Raw genomic sequence first — 18,351 nt, forward strand, 5'->3', positions numbered from 1 at the left:
GAGTCACACAGCTAGTCAGTGTGTGGGTCAGGACATGAACTCAGGTCTTCATGGTTCCAGGCCCAGTGCCCATCCACTAGGACCCCTCTCTCTACACCAGCTAATATAGTCCCTCATTTCTTTCTATTGAAGTGCTCTCGATTCACATTCAACTCACGTCACCTGAACCCATTATCTAATTATCTCCTATGATACAACTTAGAATGTGATGAGGGTAAAGAGGAGATCCAGATAAAGTGCTTTAAGAAACAAATAAGCAAGAAAAGCTTACTTTCAGCTGGGAGTTTGTGAGGGGGTACCAAGCATAATGGATAGAGGATTGGCTTTGGAGACAGGCCTTGCCTCTGACGCATACTAGCTGCACGTCCATGTGCACTTTTCTTAATTTCTTAGTGGCTCTGGCAGCTAAGACTGAGTTAGCTGCAGGTTGCCAGTTTGGGTTGGTGGAGGGTTCCCGAAACTAATGAAGTGACAAGTCCAAACCAGAAAAAAGCCAGCTATCCTCATTTGAGAACATTTAATAGCCCCTCTATTGAACTATAATTTTCTTCAGGGCAGGGGCTAGCTCTTATTCATCTTTGTATTCTTGGGCAGCTAGGCGGTGCAGTAGATAGAGTGCTGGGCCTAAAATCAGGAGGACCTGAGTTTAAACCCAGCCTCAGATGCTTGTTAGCTGTGTGACCCTGAGCAAGTCACTTAACCTTGTGTGCCTCAGCTCCCTCATCTGTCAAATGAGCTGGAGAAGGAAATGGCAAACTACTCCAGTATCTTTGCCAAGAAAACCCCAAATGAGGTCCTGGAGAGTCTGTAGTAAAAAATAAATGTTTGTGGAGTTGAAACCTGAGATTTAAAGGGGTGAAAAGGGGACATTAAGGGAATTCAGTTAGATGGCCTCCATTCTGACACTAAAGTAGTAGATGAATCTCAGCAAGTACTTATAAAGCAGGAGCTGTGCGGCATACTGTACTAGGCATTGGGGGTACAGGGACAAAAATAAAATTAAACTCAAGGATCTTACAGTTTACTGAAAACTTATTGTTTAATACAAATAAGTAAATATAAAATCATTTCAGAAGGGGGCAGGCACTAGTGACTGAAGGTCAGCGAAGGCCTTATGGAGCCTTGGACTTTCTGGAAGTAGGAGTCAGCCCATGAAACAGCCCAGGTTTAGAATATGGAATGCCATCCATGGGCAGCGGCAAGTAGATCAGTTTCTCTGGAACATAGAATGTTTGAAGGAGAGCAGTTGGCAGCAAGCCTGGAAAGGGAGGGAGACTGAAGGCAGATTGTGAAGGGCTTTAGATGCCAAACAGGGTAATTGGTATCATCAAAAGGCTATAGGGAGCCATTGAAGATGATTTGGCTGGGGAGTAACATGGTAAGATCTCCGACTTGGGAATCCCAGTTGGGTGGAGGAAAGACTGGAGAGGGTGGATATTGAAAGCAGGGAGACCAGTTAGGAGCCTGTTGTAGTCATCTGGGCAAGAAATGACAAGAGCCAGAACTAGGGTTGAGTTTGTGTGAGCAGAGAGAAAGGGATGAATTGTAGAGGCAGAATCAGCAAAACTTGGCAGCTGATTGGCTATGAGCAATAAGGGAGGAGAAAGGATCAAGAACGAGGCCAAGCTTGCAGACTTGTACCTTTGACTCGAAAAATGGTGGTATTTTTAGCATAAATAAACTAGGAAGAATGGTGGACTTAGAGAGGGGAGTTAGTGAATTCTGTTTTGGACAGTTTGAGGTGCCTCTGAGGAACCCAGGTAAAATGTCCAAGATGTCACTAGTGATGTGGGACCAATGTCCAGAGAAGGATGAAGGCCAGGTAGATGGGTCTGTGGGTCATCTACTGAGCTGGAGGCTGTAACTGAAGCGTTGGGAACTGATGACATCACCAAGAGAGGGGGTCTGGAGCTGTAGAACGGGAAAAGAACGGAGCCCAGGACAGAGCCCTTGGGATGTACTCATTGTAAATGGGCATGACAGGGATAGCGATTCCACAAAGCGTCCTCGGGAGTAATGAGGTGGTAGAATGAAGGGAAGGAAAGGGAATAAGGATTTATTATGCCTGCTGTGTGCCAGCTCCTGTACTAAGCTCTGTACAATTATTATTTTCTCACTCGATCTTCCCAGAAATACTTCAGGGTAACTGCTGTTATTATCCCTGTTCCACAGTTGAGGAACCTGAGGCAAACAGAGGTTAAGTGACTGGTCCAGGGTCACACAGCTGGTAAGTGTCTGAAGCCTGACTCTGGGCCTCATTCTCTATCTACTACACCACCTGGCTGCCTGTGAGAACCAAGAGACAAGCTGTGCCACAAAAGGAGAGAGGAGGGTATCCAGGAGACAGAGGTGGTTGGCCATGCAGAGGGGTCAAGAATGATGACTAATGGGGCAGCTAGGTGGCGCAGTGAGTAAAGCACCGGTTCTGGGGTCAGGAGGATCTGAGTTCAAATCCAGCCTCAGACACTTGACACACATACTAGCTGTGTGACCTTGGGCAAGTCACTTAACCCCAATTGCCCTTCCTTCCTCCCTCAAAAAAAAAAAAGAAAAAAAACAATGATGACTGATCAAAAGCCATTGAGTTTAGTGATTAGGAGATAGAGAAGAGGGCTCATCCACCAGACAGCCTGTGTTTTCTCAGTAAAGTAGGAGGTAAGGTACTCCACTAAGGAGAGGGGAAAACATTTCATAGGAGCCTTGAGGAGAGCCGAGATGATTTATAACAGAGGTTTCAAACACTAGGTCAGCGACATTCCCGAGTGTGGCCCAGAAAATTAAAATGTCATTCAGAAATATTTAACAAAATAAATTTTTAAAAATTAGAACATAGATAATGCAAGTATGTCATTTTCTAAGTCATTATGGTAACCTCTGGGATCTTTCTGTATGGTTTAGTGTCCCCCTTTCTGTCTGAGTTTGACACCACTGGTTTATAATATCCCCTATGGAGAGACAGACAGACAGACAGAGACATGGTTATGTCCAGCTAAGAGTTAACAGTGCTCAAGTACTCAGTCAGTCAACCAGCATTTAAATGTTTACTGTCTGTCAGGCATTGTGCTAAATTCTGGGGATACAAAGAAAGGCAAAAGTAGTAGCAGACAACTTGGATGGAAGGGGTTTCTAGGGTTGAGTCAGAGGTGAGGTAGTTGATGACAGATGCTGAGAGTGGTGGCAGGGGTGCCAGCCTAGGAGTGACTGACTGATCCTTCAGCACAGGGATTGGTAAAGGAAAGGACAGATACAAAAGCTATGGAGGTGGGAAAAGGATAGCAAAGTCATCATGAGTAAATAGAAATGTAAAGAATAGCTGTGGACAGAGCATAATAGAGTCAATAAGGGAGGAATACAAGAATTACAGCGTAGCAATGAGAATCTTGTTGAAGTTAAAATACATGCGTTTGTAGCAATCTGATCATCCTAATTTCTGATTTTCTCCCTCTGCAGTTTTAGTGAAAGTTAATGAGAGCAGCAGACTGAAGATGGCAGATTGTCAAGGGGTCAAGGGTGTCAGGATTGGAAAAGACGTTGTTATTGAAGTGATTGGCTCTAAGATCAAGTCTGGGTAGGGAGAACAACACTGATGGATTGGAGAACAATGATAGACTGATGAGGTAGGGAGATGTCATGGGGCCAGATGCCAGAATGAGCGTGAAGAGCTGGTATGGGAGAAGTAAGAGAGAGGAGAGTGGAAGCACAGGAAATTGTGATCAGAGATCATTATCTAATTATGCTGGCTTTGAGGATGGGGATTATAGAGGCGAATATGCATGGAGAATTTAAAATATATAAATATGAAGCATTATTATTCTCAATACTCTATTATCTACTTAGAGTAACTCTGCCTTTAAAAAGGCTCATTGGATATAATTCTGTGATGGTAAATAAGGGTTAAAAATAATCTCTTGAATCCTTCCTTCTCTCCCTTCCTTCCTGCCTTCCTGCCTTTCCTTTTTTTGTTCCAATGAGGGGAGGTAGGAGACAGAGAAAATAGATTTTTATTCATTAAAAAAGTAAAATTAAAAAAAATAATTTTGTTTTAATCCAAAACATTTTTCTGCCTTCTTTTTTGAGGATTCCACCAAGGATCCCAAAAGGGTTCCTTAGGAAACATTTAGTCTCACTCATTCTATTTCCTGAAGTCAAGGGAGTTTCAGTTACTAGTCTGAGGTCACACAGAGAGTAAGTGGCAAAGCCAGGATTTTGAATGTGGATCCTTTGTCATGGAGTCTTGCATTAACTGACTCCTACCATCTCTGTCACTGGCACCAGAATGACCAAGAGAAGGTAACCTGGGGAGAGGGCAAGGGACAGAAATCACCTTCTTCTTTACCAGCAGATGTTTTTAGAAGTATCTGATGCCCCCTAGAAAAAATTCAAAGGAATTAGATCTATCATCTAAGACAACACCCTTATTTTTCAGAGGAAGAAACCGAGGCTCAGAATGCAGAGGAGATTTGTCCAAGGTCAGATAGACAGAAAGTAGTTGAGTGTGATTCCAGACCCCATGCACTTTGATTCCAGATCCACAATGCAACAGATTTAAGTCACTATGAGTGGGCAATATACTTATCATAGTGGGAAGCTATGTTATGGGCCGTCAGCAAAGGTTTATGGGTCACCCTTTCTGACTAATGGCATCTGTTTTAGAGACATTGAGACAGGGATAAGGATCTCTCTGGCTGTGGAAAAAACTTTTCTCTGTGTGACACTAACTGGCCCCAATGGGAATAGAAACCCCCATCATGTCTTCATTCCTTCTTTCATTCAGTAGACCTCTGTTAGGATCTTCTCATATTAAGAGCACTGTGCTGGGGACTGGAGGAGATATGAAGATCCTTAAGGTGTGCTACCCACCTCCATGGAGCTTCCAATCTCATAGACATCATGAATGAATGATGTATGAATTTTTTTCCAGTGGAGAAACCAACATCCATTTCAAACCCAGATTTCTACATGAAGTAGTTTACAAACTGTTATCTGCAATGTGGTTTGTTTGGGACAGGCAGTGAAGCCTAGTAGCAGGAGCACTGAATTTGGAGTCAGAGGATGTGAGTTAGAATCCTGACTCCACTTCTTACTATCTGTATGGTGCATGTATCACTCGGACCACTCAGTTCTCCCTGGGCCTCCTTAGTTCCCTTCTTGGTAAAGTGAAAGATGTGAGCTAGACAACCTTTATAGCCCTTTCCAGTTCTGAGTCTGTGAGCCTATGATAAATGTTTGTGTGAAGAGGCCCTTCACATGTTGTTGGTTATCTAGGCCTAAATTATTTCTCTGTTGGAATTCAGGATTTTTTCAAATTCAGCCTTTTCAGATAATAAACACTTTGAAAGTGGTGATTCAGTGTAGGAGGGGCCCAAGAAGTAAGTTAATTATATGAATCTCTGACTCTCAAGTAGTATTTCATGGACAATATTATTGGAGCTTTGTATATTTTGGTTCCCAGTGCAATTCTATCTTCTGCAAGCAGACCGTGATATGAATGGATCAGATGTTGCACCTTAAGTGCCCCTCCCAGCAGGAGGGACAGATAAAGGGGAGTTTCAGTTCGGGCTTTGTTGTTCTCCATATGACCCAGATCCTGGGCTCTCGGGAGATAATGATTAGGTGATCTGGTTTGTCCTGAAGTCCATTTGGGTGGGGAGTGATTCTTTGTTAATTGTTATTTGTGCTTCCAAGTCCCGTAGAAATCACAGCATGCCCAGCACACTAGATTCTGTAATGGAGGTTTCCCTTGATTCAGAGGAGTAAGCTCTTCTCATTGCTATTTTCTCTGCATTTCAGAGTCAGAGTGGGGGGAGAGGAAGGGGAGGGAAGAGGGCAAAGGGGAGAGAGCAGCTTGTGAACCATTTCAGAATTCCTGTCCAAAGAGCAGCCCACAATCCCTTGCTTTCTGTGTTTCTTGTTAGACACATCCAGATTCCAAGGGGAACAGAAGTTACTCATGTTCCCTAGAGTATTTTGTTGCCCAAACCAGTACTGGAGAAAGAGTAGATGCTCACTGTTGCCTTTAAATGATACTGTTTGGCTTAATCCACGTAGTGAAGTGATCCTCGATTGTTCTTGACTCTCCAGTGAAGTTTTGGAAATCTTAGGATCCTCCTTTAAGAGTTTGTGAGTATATGCGTATGTGCGCTCAGATCTAGTTTCTGTCATTACTGCCCAAGAGCGCAAGTATGGATAGCTTCATTCTACCAAACACACCTAAGTTCAGGCATGCTCCTTTAAAAAGAGAAGGGTTTTCAGCTATACCCTACATCAGAAGTCTTATTCCTGGCTCGTAATGTATCATAGTTGTTTCTTTGTATAACCTAAAATGCATAAAATAGCATTGGCTCAGTACCTAACACTTGTCTATCCCCAGGGAGGAAAATCTGGCTCTTTTCCTTAGAGTTTTTAGAAAAGGGGGAAAAAAAAAACCTCAAGATACCTCCTCCTAGGAAAGCAACTACACTTTTGAACTGGTTCTAGCTAGTGATGTCCCAGTAAATGCTTAACATCTGGGGAGGGGGAGGATATACACAAGATACACCTGTAAATTTAATCTGTGTTACATAATAAAATAAAAAATAATAAATCAAGCCCTGATTTGAAGTACTTGCTGATTTCTGAGCACTAAAAATTTAACAGTCTGTGGGAGCTGGTACCAGCCAGCTTCTAGCACAAGCCCTGGTTCTAACCCTTGTGTCTACATGGGTTGGGTTGTCATCCTTGAGACTGGCTCAGTCTTTCTCACCATTTGCTCTCTCTGTTTCTCTCTGTCTCTCTGTCTCTGTCTCTCTCTCTCTCTCTCTCTCTCTCTCTCTCTCTCTCTGTCTCTCTCTCTACAGGAAGGATCAGAATGTTCTCTCACCGGTCAACTGCTGGAACCTCCTCTTGAACCAAGTGAAACGAGAGAGCAGGGATCACACCACCCTGAGCGACATATACCTGAATAACATTATCCCTCGCTTTGTCCAAGTCAGTGAAGATTCTGGAAGGCTCTTTAAAAAGGTAATTAGACAGGTCCTTATGTATGGATTCTGGAAGGGTATTAACACACTGTAACAACAATCTTACCAACAGCTGCTGTGGAGGTGTAAGACCAACAACACCAGCACATAGGAGGGCTGCTAGCACAGATTCTTCTTGGAGGGCTGCTAGCACAAGTTCTTTGATCTGCCTTTCGAAGGAAAGCAACTTTAAGGGGTTTAAAATCTCACTTTAATTAAACATACATATATCATTCACTTAGTTCAGGGGAAAAAGTCAGCACCCTGAACTTCAGAGAAAACACAAACAGAAATTACAAGCAGAAATTATATAAACAGAGCAAAATAACACAAATCAGCAGATAGGCTTCTAGCAGTCTGTCCAAGACATTACATACATAGTTACCAGAGAGAGAAGCTCCAACATCTGGGTTTTTCAAAGCTGGGGGCTCCTTAATGCCTACCCAGATTCTCCACTCCAACACTTCCAATGAGTGAGCCCCAAACAAAATGCTAACCTCAGAGTATTTATACACTTCTTCAGGGTCAGAGGGCTTCACACCTCTTAAGGGTTTCATACCTCTCATGACTTAACTAGCAAAAGGGTGTGGGCCTTCTTACAAAGGCAAGACTCAATCAAAGGCACTTGATTGCCTTAGTGCTGAGAAGCACTCCAAAACAAAAGACAACAAAAAGTCCCACTTTGCTTGCTCTTACACACACCATGTAAGTAAATGCAAAACCGAAGCCAAACCAACCCTTGGTAGCCTCCTATGCATATTTACAGCCATTTCTTCCTCTAGCAAGTCCAAATATAATGAAATACATGAAATCCCCATTCTTTTCTCTTTGTCAGGGATGAATCAGTAGCAGCCATGGCATGTGGCCATCTGCAAGGTTGTCACATAAAGGACACACCAGCATAGTTTGCTAGTGTGTGGGCTTGCAGCACAAGTCATCATTTGCATCATCCATATATTGATTGCTAGTTCTGTTTTGGTGATTTGCAGCAGAACATTACTTTATTTGGGGAACTGTTCAGACTTGAGGACCTTGAGTATGATTTCGTGTTCTCTTATTCTAATTCACTTTCCAAGCCCACATATTTCTTGGTTCAGCTCTCTTTCAGAGACTTGATCCAGAAATCATTTGGCTATGATGGGCTTGGGAACTTGATTATCTATTAATATCGCAACATTTTTTTCTCCTCCTGGGCTTAGCATGATGGATTTATGGACCTCACTTGGTGATCTTTATGATTCCCTGATAAATGTGGACCAGTTTAACTGGAGATTTTGTCCAGTATCACCTTATAAATTAGAGATGGACTTTTGGGGACTAGATGATATCAGAAAACTAGAAATGCCTTAGAAATCATTTTCCCACCTCCTCATTGTACAAATGAAGAAGTTCAGGCCAAAGTGACTTGCCGAGTTCTGGGCAAAGCCGAGATTTGAAACAGTAACTTCTACCTCCAAGTCTAGTGGTCTTAGCATTACACCATGCTTTCTATAGACCAGGACACTGATCTCTAAACTCTGGTACTTTGAGTTCCATGTGGAATCATTTTTTTTGAAAGAAAGCAGGTCAGCTTTCCCAAGTTGAAAGCTGGTGGCAAAATTTAGTGGCAAATGCCCTTCACCCTTGTACATGCCATACTGTCATCCTTAGGAGGATTTTCAGAAGGGTGGTCTTCCTAGGAATCACTAGAGGAGGGTGAATTTATAGGTTTCCAGTTGACAAAACTGTCAAATTTTGGAAAAAAAAATCCAACTCTATTAAATATCCTTGTAGTGTGGATACATAGCCAGAGGTTCAATCATTTGGTGTTTCCCATATTTTTAAGGTAAAACTTTTTGGCCCTCTTCCTGGCTTGGTCTTGGTTCAGGTCCTGGTTTTTCATCTTCTCACCGTTCTGGAGAAAAAATTATTTTGAATCTTTTTTTCCTCTATATTTCTTTTCCCGTGCCTTCAGATCCTCTAGAAAAGCATACCTGCCTGTAGAACCAGATTAAAATGTAATTAACAGAACAAATACTAACACAATAGAACATAGGTAGTGTCAATATGATGCCCCTTTCTCTTCAAGTTTGACACCACCACTCCTCTAAAGCTTAGTAAATTGTGATCCTTGAGATAGCAAATGGATGGAGAAAATGAGTGGGACCCGTGGAGATTATAGTCATTTGGGAAAAGTGCTGTTGCACAATTAATTAGCCCACTGGATTTTCTTCAGCCATGGAAATGTGGTATCTGTCACACAATCCATAGATTCTTGGCTTCTTAGAGGCAGGACATGGGGGATATGATCCAGCCAAGAAAAGGGAGGTGCTTTGACAACGGGATGTGGTCCACTCTGATCTGTTTCAGCCTCCTGACTGTATTGCGTAGACAGTTGTGGTCCATTTCAGAAGTAGGTGTGCCAGGGAAACCTGTGATCTGTTCTTAATGGTGCTGAGAAGCAATTGCAGCCTGCATCAGAGGATGCTCTTTACCCTTTTCCACACCTGCCCCAGTTCAGTTGACATTGCTTTTCATTAATCCTCTCTACATGGTGACTAGAATGTGAGTCCCATTCAAGTCTGGTCAAGTGAAATCTTGATAGTGATTGATGGAGCTTCGGTGGAACCTTCAAATGTGCTTGAGGTCTCTTGGGGAAGGGAGCCCCAGCCTCTGTCTTGTCTGTGATTCTGGGCACAGCTCTTTAGGATAGCCTCCCTATCTCTGTTGCTCATCATCTTCCCCTAACCAGAGAAGTTGTCCAAGAGGTCTGTACAGCCTTCAGTGCTGCTACGTGGTGTTTTAGGATCTTTTTGAGGCAGGTAACCCCTGGGGGCAAATACTACAAGTATCTCCAGCCACTAGCTTGCTCCCTCACAGTATTGCCATCAGCCTACTGGCATGGGAGCTGCTGCAGACACAGAGGTCTGGTTTTCTCAAAGCACGATTCACTCCAGCATTGACATTCTTAGCCATGGACTCTAGGTTGACTTCCCTGAGCTAAGTATGCATTTCCATTCCTAGAGGTATAAAGGAGAGGCCCCTGTTCCTCAAAGGACCTCTTTGTGACCTTTTCAAACTTTTTTCAGCCATTAAATTGTAGCTGATGAGAGATTTACGTGAGATTGTTGACCAGCAGCCAAGCTTCATTCTCCCTGATCCATTCGAAGGAGTAGTCATTTCTTTTCTCTCACCAGTGGGGGTCTGGTGCGGGCAGGGAACCTCAGGGAAAAAGCTGACCTGGGAAGTCCTGGGAACAGATCAAATCTACCTGCGCTGGGTGCGAATGACTTTGCTTTTCAGTAACAAGGAAACCATTCCTTCTCAGTACCCTCCAATGTAAATGAATCTTTGGGTCATTTTGTTAATGGTGAGGTGTGGTATGTGGTCAAGTCTGAAGTGCCACATGCCCGTTACAGAAGCCACTCACATACCTGTATCAAGACCCTGAGAAGGATGAGAACCCCTGTGGTTGGAACCAGACTTACAGGCTCAGCTGGCTTGCCCCTACCAGGTATTTGTCAGGCTTTCTGCTGGGTTCTACCAGGTCAGCATCCTTTTCCAGAAAGTCTCTCTCCTGAGTACTCGATCACTTAGCCACTAATCGGTAGTGTGAGCGTGAGCAGTGATTACTCATCTCTGGGCCTCCGTTTCCTCATCTGTCAAGTGACAGAGTCAGATCTGATCATGAGTTCTTAGCTTGGGGTCCATGAACTTGTTTTTCTTTTTAATATAATTGGTTTCCTTTCCAGTCCTCTGTATTTTATTTTATGCATTTAAAAGTATTTTTTCTGTGAATGGGTCTGAAGCTTCACCAAACTACCAGAGGGGTTTGTGACACAGGAAGGTGAAGAACCCTTGAATTCGATGATCTCTATGGGCCTTTCTAGGTCCAACATGCTATGATTCTACGAGAAGAGGAGCAACTTATATTCAAAGCTCCTGTCTCTTTGTTGCCAGACCCTATAATGCACGGTCAATTGTGATAGCAGAGATAAAAGCAAATGAGGGGAGAGAATGAGCTGGGCCAAGGGAGAAAATAGTTCTTTTGTCAGACATTTTAGATGGAAATGTGGTTTCACAGGCTCTCACAGTTTGAAAGGATCTCAGATACGTCCTGTTCTAACTGGTCCTGGAATATAGCAAACCCTTCTACAGCATCCTCTACAATGCACATCCTGCCACTGCTGGAAGACCTTCCATGATGGGCAGCTGGGAGCACAGCTCATGCTCCTTTTGGATAGCTCTACCTGGGAGATCCCAGGACAGAATGCTGTTTCTGAGGTCATGGCTTTTTGTAGTATCAAAGCCCATTTTGGCTGGCAGGTGTGTTTATTTCACAAGGTGTCTCAGAACCCAGAAGCTGGAATTGGATCCACATGTGGGGGTGGAAGAATCTGGCTCCTTGCTTTTCCAGTGGATTTGGATCCAGCCACAAAAGGGCCAGTCCAGACTTCTTCTTTCCTCTGGTAGGAAGGGCCCATGGAGACTTCTGCACGCTAATGTTCTTGAATCCACTGGCTAGTTTTATAAGCTTAAAAAGACTATTATTTGGGAAATCCATTTCTAAATCTACTTAAACCAGATCAGTCTTTTTCCAATTGTTTTCCAACAGGAAAATCTTTATTTGAATGATATTTCTGGAATTTATAAACTAGAGCACACTAAGATTTTTTCATATCTTTGCCAGTAATTCCAGGTATTTCACATAGTTGTAGAATAATACCCTGCCCTGCATTTTTTTGTCACAGACCTTTGAAGGAAAGCTAAACATAATTCAATTCAGTAAACATTTATTGAGCACCAACTGGATAGTGAGGGAGTTACAGAAATGAGTAAGATATACTCTCTACTCTCCGGAAGCTAACACATATAAGATGGGCTTAGCACAAATAAATATATTTCAAAGAACAGGAAAATGAATTCTAGATTCTTCCTCCAGCAGGAGAAATCTGGAAAGCCTTGATGGTGGTGGCATTTAAATTGGCTCTAGAAGAATGGGTGGGATTTCAGCTGGCAGTGATGCCAGGGAAGGGCTTTCTAAGCACCGAGAATGGGGTAAGCAGACGAAGCCCAGAAGCTGCAAAGCATGTGTTTGGGGAAGACAAAGAAGTCTGGTTTTCCTGGAAGAAAGGATCCATAGAGTCATCAGCTTAGAGCCAGGAGGGATCCTAGATGCCTTCTAGGCCAATCCTTCCATTTTACAGATGAGGAAGCTGAGTCTGAGGGAAGGTAAGTCACTTGACCAAGGTCACATAGCTATTATGGCAGGATTTGAACTCGAGTGTTCTGACTCCAAGCCACCTAGCAGCTATGAAAAGGGAGTAGTGGGAGATAGGGCTGAACAGGTAAGTGGCAGCAAAATTGTGGAAAGGCTTTGATGCCAACCTGCTTTGCACTTGATTTGGTAGGCAGTGAGGAGCCCTTGAGGGTATTTGAGCCAGGGAATGATGTGACTAGAGCTATGTATTAGGAAGATTAATCTGGCAGCGATATAAAGGATTGTTTGAGGAAGGGAGGAGGGAGAAGGGGGTGGGGAGTAAGAAGAATCGAAGTGCAAGTATTTGACATAGTGGAATATTCCAGGCAGAAAGTAATGAGGACCATATCTAGGGTGTAAGACACCAGCATTTGGCACCCCTCTGATTGTTATCCATACCAGGTGATTGGATGAGCAGCTGGAAGTCATAAATGAAATGGGGCAGCATGTTCTGTCTCCCCAGAGTGAGAATTCATAGCGAGAGGGAGGTCAGGGGCTGCTTGAATGTGGAAATCGGCCAAGAATCTGGGCCACAGCTAATGCAGACAGATTTCAGGCTATCAGGGTAGCAGCACAAGAGTTTTGTCTATGCTGCTGGGCCCCTCAAGGGATCCCCTCCGCTGCCCCCCTGGTTTGCGGTTCTTGCTGCTGAAGCAGCTTTTACATTTTGCATGAGGCAGCAGCAGAGATTCCTCCAGCTAAATGGGACATCTGGGAAAATCAGCCCCTCAGCCTCAGCCCAGAAACAGACCTGCTTTGTGCAGGGGCTCAAGGGAAAGCTACTCATTTGGCGTCCCAGTGCCTCCTTTCCATGTAATGAAAGCTAAATCTGTCTGACCCCCTTGGAGCCAAGGTTTGGGCAAATATTATTGCTGCCACCTTCGTTTGTTTAGCGCTCAGCCTTCAAAAACAGTGACCAAAGCAGTGCAAAGTCTAACTGCCAGCGGCCTGGGCTTTCTGTTCCATTTGGTCTCTATAGGAGTTGTGTGTGCTGAAGAACCCATTAGAGAACAGAAATAAATCTCCTTCCACACCCCCCGTCCCTTCCCGGCTAAAATAAACTTGGGCTGTGGCTGCTCTCCCAGTTGGGAAGATGGGCCTTTTCTCCCATCCCTCAGTTGAGGACCTAAGAATTGTCTGTCGTCCCCTTGCCTTGAGCACAGCATTTTGTAACCTCTGATAGCTCCTCAGACTTCAGCAAAGACCAGGGGTTTATCCCAGCAGTCCCCAGACACTTTCTGAATCATCCCTCCTCCAGGCCCTCCATTCCTTTTGGCTCTCAGTTCTCTTGTCTTTTGGTTCTGACAGTTCTTTTCTGGATGCTTGGGCATCGTAGTTTGGGGGCTGGAAGGAATGTTAGGGCTCATCCTCTTACCGATAAAGAAACAAGACAGGTGAAGTGCTTGCCCAAGGTCACCCAAGGTGGTAAGAGACAGAGCCCGGATTCAGACCTTGCATCTGTCCTCTGAGCTAGAATTCTTTCCACTGTAGTCCCAGAGCTTCTTCAGGAAAGTTAGGTCAGGTTCTAGGTAAGCATTCTCTCACTTGTTTCAGTCTGGATAGAAATCCTGCCTGTGTGGGCTGTGTCTGCCCCTAGGTGAGGTCGAGGAGGCTGGGGGCAGGTATTGATAAAGCAGAGTCATGGAATCCTAGGATTTAAGGGACCTCAAAGATTTTCTGCTCCTCAAATTTTACAGACTAGGCAGCTGAGCCTAGAATAGTAGCGACTGATCCAGGGACATGCCATAGGTCCTGGTCCAAGTTCCTTAGGCCACTAGCCCAGGGCTCTCTGCTCCCCTTTTGGTGATGTTTGGGCCTCTGACCAAGAAGCAGCCCTGCTGGAAGAGAAGGAGCCGAGAGGAACATGCTGAGGAGAAAATGTTTGAGGCTGTCAATTGATGTCACTAAGGGCACCCCCACTGACACGCGTCTCAGATGAACATTGGTAACTCAATTAAGAAACAATTGCCGTGACTATTCAGATTTCCTTTGGCACATTTTGAAGGGCACTAGCCCTAGTGAAGGAAGATAAGAGATTCCAGAAGACAGGAACCCAACCCATCCCGTCTCCCTCTTGGGACTAAGATAAGGTTTCCCACTCATTCTTTTCATCCAGCTACTTGATGTATGTGGGAGTGGAGCAGGGCGATCTCTGAAGAGCTGCATTCTCAGTGACATTGGGGATGACCAAGAAAAAGAGCGGGAGTCACCACAGGGCTGGCACAGGGTGATGTGTGTCCAAGGTGCATTTGTTAAGTGAATGATTGGTCGGGTGGGGGTGGAGGTCACAGGGGAGGGATATGTGCTCTTCTGAGCTGCGTCTTCACACGCTGTTCTCTTGAGGCAGGCTTCAGAGCAGGGCTGGGACATCTTTGAAGGAAACAGTCATATGCCTGATTGTGTCTTCCTCCCCTGTCCCTGAATCTCTATTGCTGGAATTTCCATCTGATCCTAACAGGGTTTCATGGTGCTCCGTAGCCAGCTGTTCCCTTTCACCGCAGTTGTTGGGCTTGTCTGGGCAGTAGCAAGGCCTGGATTCATCCAATTAAGCTTTGCTTTCCCTTTGTCTGATGAAGAGATCCTCTTTGGAGAGAAACAGTAAGATGTGAGGCCTGGGTTTGTTTGAGCTGGGATGGAAGGCTGCCAGATACTTCAGAGGTATCTCCACTGATAAGGCGAGTCAGGTTCACTGCCAAAGCTAACAGTGGGGAAGCCTCGAAGAGCATCAGGGGCTATAGCTGCTGTGACGTTGTGCCCATGACTCCCAATAAGTCCTGTCCCTTGGTGCTGCTCTCAGGGTGGTCCCAGTCCTTCTTGGAACTTGAGACGATATAACACAAAAAGAGTGACTGTATCAAAGATGGCTGATTATTTTGCCTAAATTGTTTTTTTTTTATGTTCTATCCATTAGATTTCTACAGTGCCTTTCCATTAAGAGCTCAGTGTGGTAGGAATTGAACATCCACAGGCCTAAGTTATGTTACACCTTTCAGACTAAGAGGAAGAGAGGCCCTGAGGAGAGGGGAGGACAAGGAGAAGCATTCCGCAGAAAGAAGGGTGGACCAAGGACAAACAGTTTCAAGCCACCAGATATTCCAGCATTGTCTCAGACCAGTAAAGCAGCCAATTACTAAGTTGAACGGCTTCACAAGAGGCCCTGGGCTAGGTCCTAGAGAGGGATGCGGGGAAGGGGGAGACAAAGTTCTCGCCTTCAGAGAGAACTTCTAATCTCTTTGGAGAGATCGAACATACGCACAAACAGCGAGCCAAAGATGCTGTGTCTTGGGTGTGTCTATTTCTGCTCCTGTTGATTGAGGCTTCTCTGTTTGGTCAAACTGCCTGAAGAGTTCTCTGAAACTCAGTAATTTCCACTGCACACAAGGCTGTTAGTGGGATTGTAGGGAAACAGTGACTGTCTGCAGCGTAAGTCAGTTGTAGGCTCAGTTACATACACTCTGCGGAGTTTGGTTTTGAGCACTTGACTTAACTCTGTACCTCTCAAAGGCATGGGGCAGGAGGAGGCAGTGGGACAGATTACACGTGGCTTCTTGCCTCCCTGGCCAGGGAAGAATAAGTGACTAATAAAACTCATCATCCGTCACCTGCTGTCCTAAGTCCGTGTGTAAATACTTATTACCCTGAGTGGAAACAGTACCAACAAGGTGGAAGCCCTGGAGTACAGCCAGCTGCTGATCATAGCATCAACAGCAAGGCTGTAGTAGTTCTGTATTGGTAAGCTGGAAGACTGGCTGCCTTTGTAATTGTCTGTTATTAGTGGTGCAGTCAGACCCTAAGGGAAGACCAAGTCTCTAAGTTCCAGCCAGCATTTCCATTCTGTACCTTGGCTGCCCTGCCAAGGGAGAATGGGGAGCTTGTGTCTGTTTTTGTAGGGTTGGCTCCTTTGGATTCCATTTGCCTTTGTCAGGAGGGCTCCTTCGATGGTTTTTTTTTCTTGGCCGTGTTGAGCACAATTCCTCTTTATGACAAAGATATTTTTCTTGGTCTTTTTTCGTTTCATTTTTCCCCCGTCCTATTCTTCCCTCCCTCCTGGTGATGTTTGTATTTAAGCTGGTTTCTCAGATGCTTTTGCCTGGTCCTCACCTTTTTCTTCAGTGAGTAGTGCTCTCAGGTTCCTCCTGCACTACTGAGGAGGCCATCATATTCTACTGGAAAGATCACTGGCTTTCAAAAACTGAGACTCTGGCAGCCTATTGACTTGTTTGTGATCTCAGGCAAGAAAAATCACCTGGGAACCAAGCAGCTTAGAGCAACAGGAAAAGTCCTAGATTTTGAGTTAGAAGACCTTGATTCAAGTCTCTGTTCTATTCTTTACTTGCTATGAGACCACCTCCTGGCTAGTGCCCATAGTCCTGAGCTCATTCTGCAGCTGTGGTCTCCCAGGTTTCCTGGAGGCCTTGATAATGCCCAGTTGGCTCTTTGAAGGGTTGCATTCTACCCACTTGTTGGCATAGCTCTAGCCATGCTTGTGGCTTCTTTCTTAGGGTGTTTCTGGCCCGACGACTAAGTCGTCTCTTGGTTTAGGCCCTGGGCAATCAAGGATTGTGGTCTAGGGGCAATCCTGGGCAGTGTTATCCATTTGATAGAACAGTAGAGTATCACCTACACAGCAATGCAGAATGTCTCTGATCAGCATTGAGTGTAACAGACCTGCTTAGTTTATTCACCCGACAGTATGATGTTTAAGGTCCTATCACCTCTAAATTCTGTGCCAGTTTCTTCATCTATAAAATGGAGATAATAATACAACTTACCTAACAGAGTTGTTAGGAAAAAAAGCTTCTTGTAAAAACCTTATGATATATACATTTGTGCTGTCGTCGTTATCACCGTCATCGTCATCATTAGTTGTGCTGTCTCAGGAAAATCTCTCAGCTTCAGGGAGCTTCCATTTTCTAGGCTAATTATATCAAGTTTGATGGAGCACCTTGCTATTTACAAAGCGCTTTTCTCACAGTACCCTCGAGAACTAGACGATAATGCCAGGACTGCCTACTTAGCAGGGTGTTTTAAGGATCAAATGAGACAGTTTATATAAAGCACTTTATAGCAGGAAAGAACTACACAAATGTTTTACTACTACTAGAATTACTAACAATGTCAATAGTCTACTTTTCTTGAAACTAGCCTTTGTAAAATTAGAAGTTACATTTAAGTTGTTGTTAAGTTGATATTCATGCATCCATTCAAAAACATTTATTAAATGCTTTCTGTGTACAGAGTACTGTGCAACGTGGAAGAGAGTCAGATATTGAATAAGCTATATAGTCTCTAATGTCACAGAACTTAGTAGCAGCATGGATTGATTCCCTTCAACTGCCTTTTCTCTCTGGCCATTTTATTTTATTTATTTTTCAAAGTTTATTGATGTTCTTTGGGTTTTTTATACCATAGTCATTCCCCAAACTGCCCTAGAATATTACCTTGCAACAACAATGAAAAAAACCCCAGTTAGGTAAAACCAAATGATCCTGGGACCACATCTAATAGCGAGTGTACCATTCTCTATTCCTACTCCTCCATTCTTGTTCTGGGAGGAGGGCAGCCATACACTAATTAGGGGGCTTAATAAGACTGTAGGGACCCAACAAATCCTCCAGTCTTGGCTTTTTCTTTGGAAAGGAGAACATCTTCTTGGGATGCCCTGTGTGGAGCTGGGAGCCCTTTGCCAAGGACAAGGCTGAGAGGCATGATTCCTGGGATCTCTTTTGTTTCCTTTCTTTTAGTTTCTCCTTTTTAATCAGGATCTGTTGGGCAGTGACTGGTTTTTAAGTTCAACAAGAGGACTTTCCAACATTCTTGTTAGAGTTTCCCCATTGGATCTGCATGATGGCTAGCAAAATGGCACCCTTTTCCTCTCATTTCATCTCCTTGGCTTTTTTGCAGCACAGTCCTCTAGCATCTTTGGGAAGCCAGATTCTTCACAGCTCTGGCAGTGGCTCCTTGAATGTCCTTAGGAGATTTCTTTCCCTGTGCTGGGCAGCTGTTTTTCTCGCTGTAGAAATGTTGAGAATGATGTGGATGTTGAGGAAGTAAACCATATTGTGTGTGGAAAGTGCTTTGAATTCCTCAGGGCTAATGGCTCTGCTGGGGCAG

General features: G+C 44.2%; 1 protein-coding gene across 8 annotated transcripts in view; it reads left to right on the forward strand.

The window, feature by feature from the left end:
* The window catches only part of SRGAP2 (SLIT-ROBO Rho GTPase activating protein 2), a 255,706-nt gene that overhangs the window by 127,524 nt on the left and 109,831 nt on the right, over positions 1–18,351 (forward strand). For all 8 annotated transcript variants that reach the window (XR_005010236.1, XM_036756769.1, XM_036756768.1 and 5 more), the window contains exon 4: positions 6,837–6,999. Coding sequence is in view for 7 of the 8 variants with exons in the window: in XM_036756769.1 (XP_036612664.1) it covers positions 6,837–6,999 (163 nt within the window). In the remaining variant the exon portion in view is untranslated. The remainder of the gene's footprint in view (positions 1–6,836; positions 7,000–18,351) is intronic.

Source organism: Trichosurus vulpecula, chromosome 4 (assembly GCF_011100635.1).
Source record: "Trichosurus vulpecula isolate mTriVul1 chromosome 4, mTriVul1.pri, whole genome shotgun sequence".
NCBI lineage: Eukaryota > Metazoa > Chordata > Mammalia > Diprotodontia > Phalangeridae > Trichosurus > Trichosurus vulpecula.